The sequence below is a fragment of the Eretmochelys imbricata genome, chromosome 1 (assembly GCF_965152235.1).
Source record: "Eretmochelys imbricata isolate rEreImb1 chromosome 1, rEreImb1.hap1, whole genome shotgun sequence".
In the NCBI taxonomy this organism is placed as follows: Eukaryota; Metazoa; Chordata; order Testudines; family Cheloniidae; genus Eretmochelys; species Eretmochelys imbricata.
The window spans coordinates 3,873,587-3,886,106 of NC_135572.1; the positions used below are offsets into that span (position 1 = coordinate 3,873,587).

General features: G+C 50.9%; 1 protein-coding gene across 1 annotated transcript; it reads left to right on the top strand.

The window, feature by feature from the left end:
• Positions 1-8,510: 8,510 nt before the first annotated feature.
• On the top strand, positions 8,511-9,482 carry LOC144259573 (olfactory receptor 52B2-like). The gene has a single exon (XM_077807859.1). The coding sequence runs from the start codon at positions 8,511-8,513 to the stop codon at positions 9,480-9,482; it is 972 nt and encodes a 323-aa protein (XP_077663985.1).
• Positions 9,483-12,520: the final 3,038 nt, after the last annotated feature.

A 12,520-nucleotide genomic window follows, 5' to 3' on the forward strand; every position in this document is an offset into this window, starting at 1 on the left:
CCTTTGTTTTAAACCAGCTCCCTGTTCATTTAATTGGGGGAGACCCTGTCCTTGGGTTCTGTGAACTCTTCCTGATTCAGGTTTCCGAGGAGCAGCCATGTTATTCTGTATCCGCAAAAAGAAAAGGAGGACTTGTGGCACCTTAGAGGCGAACAAATTTGTTTTCTCCATGCTCTGGTTGGCTCTTTTCTAAATTGAACTACCTCAGTCTTTTTAACCTCTCCTCATACGGACGCTTGCCATCCCCCTCCTCATCTTCGCTGTGCCATCCCCCTCCTTATCTTTGCTGTGCCATCTCCCTGCTCATCTTCGCCGTGCCTTCCCCCTCCTCATCTTCGCTGTGCCTTCCCCCTCCTCATCTTCGCCGTGCCATCTCCCTCCTCATCTTCGCCGTGCCATCTCCCTCCTCATCTTCGATGTGCCATCCCCCTCCTCATCTTTGCCATGCCATCCGCTTCCTCATCTTCGCTGTTCCATAAGCTTCCTCATCTTTGCCATTCCATCTCCCTCCTCATCTTCGCTGAGCCATCCCCCTCCTCATCTTCGCTGCGCTATCTCCCTCCTCATCTTCGCCGTGCCGTCTCCCTCCTCATCTTCGCTGTGCCATCCCCCTTGTCATCTTTGCTGCGCCGTCCCCCTCCTCATCTTCGCCATGCCATCCCCCTCCTCATCTTCACTGTGCCTTCCCCCTCCTCATCTTCGCTGTGCCTTCCCCCTCCTCATCTTCGCTGTGCCATCCCCCTCCTCATCTTCACTGTGCCTTCCCCCTCCTCATCTTCGCTGTGCCATCTCCCTCCTCATCTTCGCTGTGCCATGCCCCTCCTCATCTTCGCTGTGCCTTCCCCCTCCTCATCTTCGCTGTGCCATCTCCCTCCTCATCTTTGCTGAGCCATCCCCCTCCTCATCTTCCCTGTGCCATCCCCCTCCTCATCTTCGCTGTGTCATCCCCTTCCTCATCTTCACTGTGCCATCCCACTCCTCATTTTTGCTGTGCCGTCCCCCTCCTCATCTTTGCCGTGCCGTCTCCCTCCTCAACTTCGCTGTGCCATCTCCTTCCTGATCTTCGCTGCGCCGTCCCCCTCCTCATCTTCGCCATGCCATCTCCCTCCTCATCTTAGCTGTGCCTTCCCCCTCCTCATCTTTGCTGCACCGTCCCCCTCCACATCTTTGTTGTGCAATCTCCCTCCTCATCTTTGCTGTGCCTTCCCCCTCTTCATCTTCGCTGTGCCATCTCCCTCCTCATCTTTGCTGTGCCTTCCCCCTCTTCATCTTCGCTGTGCCATCTCCCTCCTCATCTTCCTGCGCCATCCCCCTCCTCATCTTTGCTGTGCCATCTCCCTCCTCATCTTCGCTGTGCCATCTCCCTCCTCATCTTCGCTGTACCATCCCCCTCCTCATCTTCGCTGTTCCTTCCCCGTCCTCATCTTCGCTGTGCCGTCCCCTTCCTCATCTTTGCTGCGCCGTCCCCCTCCTCATCTTTGATGCGCCATCCCCCTCCTCATCTTTGATGCGCCGTCCCCCTCCTCATCTTTGCTGTGCCATCTCCCTCCTCATCTTTGCTGTGCCGTCCCCTTCCTCATCTTTGCTGTGCCATGCCCCTCCTCATCTTCGCTGTGCCATCCCCCTCCTCATCTTTGCTGTGCCGTCCCCCTCCTCATCTTTGCTCTGCCATCTGCCTCCTCAGCTTCGCTGTGCCTACCCCCTCCTCATCTTTGCTGCCCTTCTCTGAATCTTTTCCCATTCAAATATATCATTTCTGAGCTGCAGCAACCAGAACTGCAGGCAGCATTCAAGCCCCAGGGATCTGGGGGGTTTTGCCATAAAATGTCACAACGCTTCCCCGTCAGGTGTACGAAGTGAGGTGACCTGAATGTCTCTTCAACCTCCCAGCGCGTGCCGAAGGCCCTTGCTAATTCTCTCCCATGCACCCCATGCTGCTCGCACACACAACTTGCGGCCTCACTTGTGTGTGTGGGCAGTGTGAGCTCCTCTTGTTAACACTTTCCCCGCAGATAGTGCAGAGCGTTACCTGGGAGCCTGTGCAGCGTGAGAGCCTGACCCCCACGCTGATGGGAGCAGAGCACACTCAGCCCTGGGCGAGCGCGAGCCCTAAAGTCTGACCCAACCCTGCTGGGTGAATTCAGAAGGCCTTGGACCAGGGGCTCAGAGAGCAGAAGGCATTCTGTGCTGCTCCTTGCTGGAGGCAGGCTGTGCCTTGCACAAGCTCTCCTCTGAGTGTTTCTAGCGAAGGGCTGCAGCTCAACAAACAGGGCAAGGAAAGAATTATTCTGAAAACGTTCGTGGGGGCTGGTAATGGAGCTCCCTCTGGCTGTGTCTACGCTCCTGGTGAGCCAAGAGCCTGGGGTTGGGCACAGACACCCTTACAAGTGTTGATGAAGCACCAAAATGTATGGCAGGGGCCTTGCAACAGGGACAGCCAGTAAGGAGGGGCTAATGGGGCTGCCCCTGGGCCAGTAAACTCCCTGTCCTTTCTTGCTTCCTTCCTTCCCTTTCCCCTTGTTTCTAGCACCCAAGGGCGAGAACAGCGGGGGAAGGGGACCGGAGGTGATGCAGGGGGTCGTAAATGACCTTTATTTTAGACTAAGGAAAACATAAGGAAGAACATGAGAACGGCCACACTGGGTCAGACCAAAGGTCCATCTAGCCCTGTACCCTGTCTTCTGACAGGGGCCAATGCCAGGTGCCCCAGAGGGAATGAACAGAACAGGGAATCATCAAGTGATCCATCCCCTGTCACTCACTCCCAGCTTCTGGAAGTTGGAGGTTTAGGTACCTCCAGAGCATGGGGCTGCATCCCTGACCATCTTGGCTAATAGCCATGGATAGACCTATCCTCCATTACTCCGGAGGGCATCCGGCACCAAAAAATTAGAAATTCTGCGTGCAATATTTTAAAAATTCTAACAAAATTCTGCAAAATTTGTTTGTCCAATAAATGTGGAGGCTCCAGCATGGCATTGGGGAGCACAGGCCACTGGCTGCACTGAGGTGGGAGATCACTCTGCAGCTCCCCGCCCCGACACATGGAGTCAGCGGTGGGGCTGCACCCGACACTGACACAACGCGAGGACCAATCCTGCCCCAGAAACACCCAGGTCCTGCCCCTCAATGCCAGGTGTACTGGGTGTGGGCGGGCAGGCTCAGCCCAGCAGGATCTAAGTGCAGAGGGGCTTAATGTGGGGGGATCCAGGTGTGGGTTGAGAGGGTTCTTTGTGAAGCAATCTGGGTGCAGGTGGCTCAGAGCGGGATCTGGGTGCAGGCGGTCTGGATGCACGGGAGCTTACTCAGGGGTTATGGGTGCCACAGTAATGTGACTCTGCAGGAGGGTCCAGGTATGAAAAAGCATCAATTCGTACCTCGAATGAGAGAGGGATGGACTGCAGCCCCAGCTCAGGAGCATGCTGAGCACAGGGCACCCTGAGGATTACAGGCGTGAGGGGGAGGGTGTGCGATGGCATGTACACCCCTCACGTGGCCTGAAGGGATTCAGGTGGCCGGGGGGCCAATTAACCGCCTAGGAGGAGCTGGGACTAATTAGAGATGAGGCTCAGCTGGTCAGGAACCGGATTTAGGGGCTGGATTTAGGGGCACGTGACCCAGGCTGGAAGGCCGGGGTTTGGTAGGGGGGTGCTGGGCTCAGGGTGCTGTTTTTGTGGTTAGCGACAAAAGGGAGAAGGAAATGTCTGAAGGAAAATGTTTCCGGTATTCCGTAGCTGGGTTCATGTTTCACCAGCCTCCCAGAATGTTCCGGACCTTTGCCAAATGTTGTGGAACCTTCCAGGAGAACGACGTTTTCCTGGAACCTCCTAGAACGTGGCCAAAGAGCAAAGTGAAGTAAGAGCCCCGCTGCGATGTTGTGAACTTTGTTTCATTGTGCAATTGTGGAAGCGTTCCTGTGTTTTAAGACTCGAAGCGTGTAAGTCGCGCCTAATAAAGGACGTATTTAATGAGCTCGCTCGTTATGGTACCACTTGAAAATGCCCCTGGCCAGTCGTTGTCCTGCACTTCCCCAGGGCAAAGGCGGGAAAAGCTGCCTTTTGAACGAGAGGACGAGGGTTAACAGTGTACAGCCGTCACCTGCTGGAAGACGAGTTAATGCTGGTCCTCCCAATGTCGGTGCACAGAGCAATGTCTCGGTGTTTGTACATTTCAGGGATTTTTAACATTAAAAAGTTCCTATAAGCATAGAGGAAACTATTTTTTTTATTTGCTTATATATGGCATGAATAAATACAGATTTACAGATTCTAGCCTGCAAATGTATAGTCTTATATGACAGGGATAAACCATGTATGTAAATAATGCATTGAAGTCGTGAAACGGGCAACAAATGCAATAAAAAAAGGGTATTCAAAGGTTTAACAAATGAAGGGGGGAGCCACAGAGGATCCTTGCCTGGGGTGCTATTCAATCTAGGCTGGCCCTGGGGGGCCCAGGAGCTGAGAGCAGAAGGCTGCTGCAGAGAGAGGCTGCAGGCGCTGTCAGGGAGCTGTCAGGGTGGCACCTGCAGGTGGGGGCAGCATGCTGAGCCCCCCTGGCCACCCATCTGCCTAGGAGCCATGCGGAGCCGGGCAGGGAACCTGCCTTAGCCCCTGCTGCGGCCAAAGGGACTTTTAGTGGCCTGGTCAGCTGTGCCAAATGGAGCTGCCAGGGTCCCTTTGCAATGGGTGTTCCAGTTGACAACTGGACACCTGGCTTCCCCTGACAGGCACTGGCAAAGTCGCAGCGCTAAGGGGCAGTGAAAGATGGTCAGTGGGTCCTGAGAGACTTTGAGGCATGCAACGTCGCCGGAAGGGGAAACCCACAGTCTCCTGGGGGGGAGGGCCAAGCCACCAAGCGGGAGCAGTCAAGTCCCATGAGAGAGAGAGAGAGTGAAGGGTGCAACCACAGGAAGGGGTGTGGGCCTGGTCGAGCCAATCCCCAGACATGGCCAGAAGGGAGCACCCCTAGATGCGAGAAGAGCACCCTGTGACACGCTCTCTGAGAGGAAGATTGGTGTTGTGATGGCAGCTCTGGGCTGGGACTTGGGAGCCCTGGATTCAATTCCTGGCTCTGCCACTGACTTCCTATGTGACCTTGGGTGAGTCACTTAGCATCCCTGGAGCTCTGTTCCCCACCTGCAAACTGGGGGCAATGAGACTTCCTTGCTCTCACCCTTTGTTTAGACTGAGAGCTCTCTGGGGCAGGAGCTGCTCTCGCTGTATGTGTCCAGCCCAGTGCAGCAGCTCCCTGATCCCAGTTAGGGCTTGAAGATGCTCCCCTGTTCCCCGTGTGGAATAACAGCCAGAGTCTGGGCGTTTGCGCTGGCGATGGGGAAAGCCATCAGGAATATCGTTCATACAAACATTGGGAAATCCCCCGTTTAAAGATCGCACCTGCATGAGGCTGAGATGGAAACTGGTGAGTCCCTGGGGCTCCCTGCTGGCTCGGAGCCGTCCTGGGATTCCCAGGGAGGCAGTATAAATATCCCTGTGTCTGAGCCCTGGTCAATGTGCTTCACACTGCCTGGAGCTCTCCACCCGGATCACAGGCCGAGATTCCTCAACCCGGGCCGGAGCAGGAGCTTGGTGAGTCGTTTGGGATCGGGGCAGGCCTCCATTACAGGTGCATCCCTCTCTTTAGAAAGGTGCCCATTGCGTGTCATCAGTGGGAACATTAGCATGCCAAGGACCCAGTCCAAGGGCACCTTCAACCTCCGCTGGTTTCAGTGGGAGATGAGGGCACATAGGATCTTCCAGGATCGAGCCCACAGCCAAAGAAAAGACAGTGAAAATACAGACTGGAATGCAATGCCTCACAGAGCGTGTTTTCTGCTTGCAACGAGCTGCAGTATTCTCATTGGGTATTGCGCAGTGAGCCCAGGAATGGAAACTAGGCATTCCCAGGTCTTGTCCCATCACCTGGCCTCTCCCTGGCCCGGATCCTGCAAAGACATTCCACAGGAGAGGTCCCTGTAAGATGAAGGCCTGTGTTCATTTTTCCAGTGTGCAAGAAAGAGATAATCTCTGCTGCACCTCCCCGTGGGGCTGATGCTGCTATGCTCTGCGAAGTGCTATTATTACAGATCATTCGTGTCCCATTCAGAGAAGGGAGGTATGTCTTGATTTCCCTTCCCATCCCAAGAGCTCAGACGAGAGCAGGCCAGAATCACTAGCATTTCGTTATGCCAAGCTTCCAAATGATTCAGCTATAAAATGATAACGAACTTCAGGGCTTTAGATACCAAGGTGACAGTGCCTTAGAAATACCAAAGATGGTGGGTGGAGGGACAGACAGACAGGGAGATAGAAACTATTGTTTATTTCTATTTTCAGGGAAAGTGCAATTCTAACAGAGCAGCTGAATTCTCCACTCTGCAAATCATGCGTGCAAGGCTGAAGTGTGCTTTGTCTTCCCAGTGGGTCATATGGAAATACTGTGTGTAACTACTGCAAAGGGATATGAAATGTGGCTGTCTTCTTGCAACATCCCAGTTACCCTGGATCATAAACTGACCCAAGACATTCTCCCAAGGGTGGCTGCAACAACTCCAGTTTTCACCTTACTGCTTCAAGGAAATCTGTAAGCCTCAGATAACAAAGGGCCAGATCATCAGCCAGTGTCACCGGACATAGCTCCATTGCCTTTGGTGGGGCCGTGGGGGTTCCACCAGCTGGGGATCTGGCCCTGTGTGACAAGCGGACATGGTTTGGAAGGAGCCCTTTGTCATTTAAGCAGTGTGATGGAATAGGGTGAGAGGCAGGGCATTGGCAGCCAGGAGAAAATGCCACTAAGAGATACAGCGTCCAGGCTCCCAGCCAGGGAGATGCCAGTCGCCCAGGCAGGGTTTGTAATGCCATGTCTCTGCCTGGGACACCTGGCCAGTTCCTGACCCGGCAGACAGTGATGGGTATGGGTTGTCTTTCGTACCTGAGTTTCCTGCTCATCTGTTACCCTGGAGAGTCTTCTGGGCATCTCCGAGCTGGGATTAGACTGTGACTCCATAACATTTTGACTGACAATCTGCTACTTTGGGCCAGACTAATTAAAAGCACCAAAGAACAAACGGAAGCTACTACGAACGTAGGAACAGAGGCATTGCCAGACTGGGTCAGACCAGGGTCTGTCTTGTCCAGCATCCCCCCCTGCAGCAGTGAGCAGCACCAGGTGCTGCAGGGAAGGGGCGAGAAGCTCCAGAACTGGCAGATGTGGGATAACATGACACTTCTTCAGGGATCCTCCTGACTGGTAATAGTTGGCCATTGATTTCAGTGTGAAGCGTGAGGTTTAAGCTCTTTCAATACTTGGTTATTTAGCACTAACTCTTATGTTTGATTTATTGATTAAAGAGGAGGATTAGAACCTGCCTGCAGACTCCCTATATCAGGCAATGGCAAATCCATTCTGTGGAGAGGGCTGAATGTCATTGTTAACTATGGTCCATTGGCTGGGGTGTAGAGTTATCACAATGGATCTGCAATTGATATCAAAGGGAGTGCTGCAGGGAGACCCAGGGTAGATGGGTCTGAAAAGGACTCGGGGGTCATGGTGGATAATCAGCTCAACATGAGCTCCCAGTGTGTTGCTGGGGTCAAAAGGGGCTAATGTAATTCTTGGACGTATGAACAGGGGACCCTCAAGTACGAGTAGGGAGACTATATGTGTGACGTTGCACTCTTCATGATTTTATGAAAATATGCTAGTAAGTATGAATATAATGTAACTGGAATATGCTTCATGCAAAAGGTCTCTTGTAAGGTATCATTAGAAAGCTTATAATCTACGGAGTGTGGTCATCCTATTTGTATAAATGTATCACTCTTGTATCTGAAACTAGAAATATGAAATATAACTCTGAGGGCCTATTGTAATTATGCAAAGTGTGGGCCATTAATGGTGGTTGGGAATCTTGATGGCTCCCATCAGCCAGGACAATTGACTGTGGATGGCTCTGTTTGCAGGCAGGCCTCCCTGTGAGCCAGGCTGGGAGGAATGAACGCTTGGGCGTCTCACAGGACATGTGACCATGTCACCTGGGTGCTTTTCCATTTGGGGGGGGGGGGCAGAGAGACAAAAGATCCCCGCCTTGTGCCAAAGCTATATAAGGGGGTGGAACTGAACAAAGGTGGCTGCAATCATGAGGAATCCCCTAGCTACCACCTGAGCTGGAACAAGGGCTGTACCAGCTACTTCCTGACCGGTCACTGTCACATGGTACATTTCTGTTCTTTACAGGTCTGAATGTAGCTCTTAGACTCAGGGTTGTATTGCATTCAAAGAAAGCACATTTTAGTTTCACGTTATGTGAATCTTTGGCACTATTTCCTGAAAAAAACCTGTTTCTGGTGGCCGAGAGGGCCCTGCACCTTGTGCAAGCTCTCGGCCGGGGGTGAGTTTCACTCTAGAATGTTAGTGAGAAGTGAGTGTGAAAGGGGCATTACCCCAGCAAGTACTGACCTTGTCTTTGTTTCCAGCTTTGCCTAGCGTCCAAGCAGAACCCACACCTCTTCATGTCTGATCTCAACAGCACAAAATTCAGCCATCTCACATTCATTCTCGTCGGCATCCCGGGCTTGGAGGACTGGCACACCTGGATCGCCATCCCCTTCTCTTTGATGTATACTGTTGCTCTCTTAGGGAACTGTGTTCTAATGTTCCTTATTGCAACAGAGCGCAGCCTCCAGGAATCCATGTACTTTTTCCTCTCCATGTTGGCGGTCACCGATTTATTATTATCTACTTCTACAGTGCCGAAAATGCTGGCCATCTTCTGGTTTAGGGCCAAGGAAATTGCTTTCGAGTCCTGCCTCACCCAGATTTTCTTTGTTCACTTTGGGTTTGTTGCCGAGTCGGCTGTCCTGCTGGCCATGGCGTTTGATCGGTACGTAGCCATCTGCGACCCCCTGAGATACACAACTATCCTCACCAATGCGAAGACTGGGAAAATCGCTGTGGCCATAGTCATCAGAAGCTTTTGTATAATTGTCCCCGTGATTTTTCTGCTTGAATGGCTGCCCTTCTGCGGAAGCAACGTCCTACCGCACTCATACTGTGAGCACATAGGGGTGGCCAGACTGGCCTGTGCAGACATAACCGTCAATATCTGGTATGGCTTTGCAGTGCCGATTGTAACCGTTATACTAGATGTTGTGCTTATTGGCATCTCTTATGCGCTGATCCTCAGGGCTGTCTTCAGGCTCCCCACCAAAGATGCCCGGCTCAAGGCTTTAAGCACCTGTGGCTCCCACGTCTGTATCATCATCTTGTTTTACACCCCAGCACTTTTCACAGTCCTAACCCACCGCTTTGGCCGTCATATCCCCCGTCACATTCCCATCCTGCTGGCCGATCTCTATGTGCTCATCCCCCCCATGCTAAACCCCATTGTTTACGGGATGAAAACCAAGCAGATCCGGGTACAAGCGGGCTGCATGTTCTCGCAGAAGTGGAAATGGTGCCGAGTACCCCAGATGGGCTGCTAACTGAATAATGAAACTTACTCGTAGCTTCTTCTGCACGACAAGGAGGGTCCCTTGGCACCGAGAAATGGAAGTTAACACTTTAACTCCCTGTAGCAAAAGAGACAGTATCAGCTCCCGGGATGTGTCACTGCACACCCAGGGCCATGGCACTATGTGGGCTCAAGATCCATTTATTGGTAGCCTTCTGATCAATTTTCATGACACCCCCAGAAGAGGGAGGGTCTCACTAGTCTGAGGGGAAGGCCAAATGGGAGGTTAGTCCTTGTGCTGCCCACTTTATGCCAGATGGAGAGGCACAAGGACGCTGACAACTGAGTTACGCTCACCTTGACGGGCACTGAAAATGTCTGCCTTTCCAAGGAGCTCTGCTGCCACTTCACATATGACGGAGGTAGAAAAACCCATCCAGCTAAGGAATGGTTTTGGCCAGTTAGACAAAGAACCAATTTTGACTTCAATACTGTAGATATCTAGGGACATGGGAACCGCCGGGCTGGATCAGAGCCGTGGTCCATCTAGTCAATATCCTGTCTCTAGTAGCCAGTCCTAGCTGCTTCAGAGGAAACCCCACAGGGGTACAAACAGTTATCCTGTGTGTGGGAAAGTTTCTTCCTAAATCCCCTCAGTTAGTGGTTGACTTATGCCCGGAAGCAGGAAGGTTTTAGTCTCTGTTAAATATACATTTAACCCTCATTACTGTAAATTCGGTATTCTCATCTCTATTAATGCCCAAGTCTCTTTTGAATCCTGCTCAGCTCTTAGCCGTTAATGGTATCTTGTGGCAGTGAGTACCAAAGGCGAACTGTGTTGTGTAAAAACAACAACCCCTCCTTCCACCTGTGACGTTGCACCTCACAATGCTTTACAGAAATATGCTTATGAGTGTAAATATGACATAACTAGAATATGTTTTATGCTAGATATGCCATGTAACATATCTTTGCAAAGATTATGATCTACTGACTATATTCATCCTATCTGTATGCATGTGTCCTTTTTATATCTGAAGTTATGAGCATTGGCTCTATGCTTATATTTAAAGTGTTTGCTGTAGGAAGCATCTAGGGCAGATTTGATCAGCATAGTGTGAAGGGGCTATTCAAGTAATTGGGAGTGCCTAACTAGCAATGGACTTTGGGAGATGCCAATCCACATCTGAGCTTTCCTGGGAGCATTCAAACTAACATGTAAACAATGGCGTCGGCCTGCAAAATGCTGAATCACCACAGACATGTGACTTGCCCAGGTGAAGACAGACTCTATCTTGTTGCTGTGATCTTGCACAGGAGAACAAAGGGGTTCCCACCCACAGGAGAGAGAATATATAGGGCCCTGGGAACCCCTCCATTTTGTCTTCAGCTGGCTCAGAATATAGCCTTTCCATCACAAAGAGACATCTGAAAGAAACTGGAACAAAGGACAGTAACTACGGGGTGCGGGGGGGAGGGGTGATTGCTGGACCCAGACTAGGAAGGAGTCTAGTCTGTGAAAGATATTTAACGGAACATCTCTGAGAGTGAGATTTACCTGCATTTACTTTCCTACTGTATTAGGCTTAGACTTGCATGTTTTTGTTTTATTTTGGTAATGGTAATTCACTTTGTTCTGTCTGTTATTACTTGGAACCACTTAAATCCTACCTTTTATATGTAATAAAAATAACTTTTTGCTTATTAATTAACCCAGAGCAAGTATTAATACCTGGGGGATTAAACAGCTGGGCATATCTCTCTATCAGTGCTACAGAGGGAGAACAATTTATGAGTTTACCCTGTATAAACTTTATACAGAATAAAATGGATTTATTTGGGGTTTGGACCCCATTGGGAACTGGGTATCTGGGTGCTGGAGACAGGAGCACTTGTTAAGCTGTTTTCAGTTAAGCCTGCAGCTTGTGGGGGACGTGGTTCAGGCCTGGGTCTGTGTTTGCAGCAGGCTAGCATGTCTGGGTCAACGAGGCAGGGCACTGACGTCCCAAGCTGCCAGGGGAAACCAGCTCAGAGGCAGTCTCAGCACATCAGGTGGCAGTCTCAAGGCGGTCTCTGTGACCCAGCCTGTCACACCACCATTTTAAATTTGCAGCCTTTTGATTTCATTGAATTTCTTTCCACAACCATGACCCAAGAAGTTGTTTTTTCTCTCAAGATTAGTCCCTAATTCTCCTCCATGTAAATCTCTGCCTCTAATTGTTAGCTTTCTAATTGTTCTCAGTTATTAATTTTAATGATTAGTGATTCTAATCAAACTATTTTGTGATTATTTTGATGTCTTGTGAAAGGGTCAGTAAAAAACATAGAATCATGGAATATCAGGGTTGGAAGGGACCTCAGGAGGTCATGTAGCCCAACCCCCTGCTCCAAGCAGGACCAACACCCACTAAATCATCCCAGCCAGGGCTTTGTCAAGCTGGGCCTTAAAAACCTCTAAGGATGGAGATTCCACCACCTCCCTAGGTAACCCATTCCAGTGATTCACCACCCTCCTAGTGAAACAGTGTTTCCTAATATCCAACCTAAACCTCCCCCACTGCAACTTGAGACCATTGCTCTTTGTTCTGTCAAAACATAACTGCATATTTTCTCTGCATGACTGATTTCCACAGAACCAAAGAAAGCTCTCACTGATGGGTGGGGTGGAAGCTCCGGTTGTAAGTTGCCGTCATTGTCCACCTACAACTTATGGTTCAAGGGCTGGTAGTTCTGTCACGGAGTCACCGGGCGCTGCTCTGGAACTACTCCATACGAAGCCAGTCAGGACTCTGGGGGAGCCTCCTCTCTGTGAGCAGACTGCCTCCAGGGCAAGAAGCTTACAGAGCTTCGACCTTTGTGGGGCTGACCTCGGAGCATTCAGTATCCCCTTCCACACCATGCGCTTCTGTCAAGGTTCCTTCTCCACTCTGAACTCTAGGGTACACATGTGGGGACCTGCATGAAAACCTCCTAAGCTTACTTTTACCAGCTTAGGTTAAAACTTCCCCAAGGTACAAACTATTTTACCCTTTGCCCTTGGACTTCTACTGCCACCACCAAACATTTATC

Coding starts and splice junctions, on each gene's coding strand:
- LOC144259573 (XM_077807859.1), top strand. CDS start 8,511: ATGTCTGATCTCAACAGCACAAAATTCAGCCATCTCACATTCATTCTC.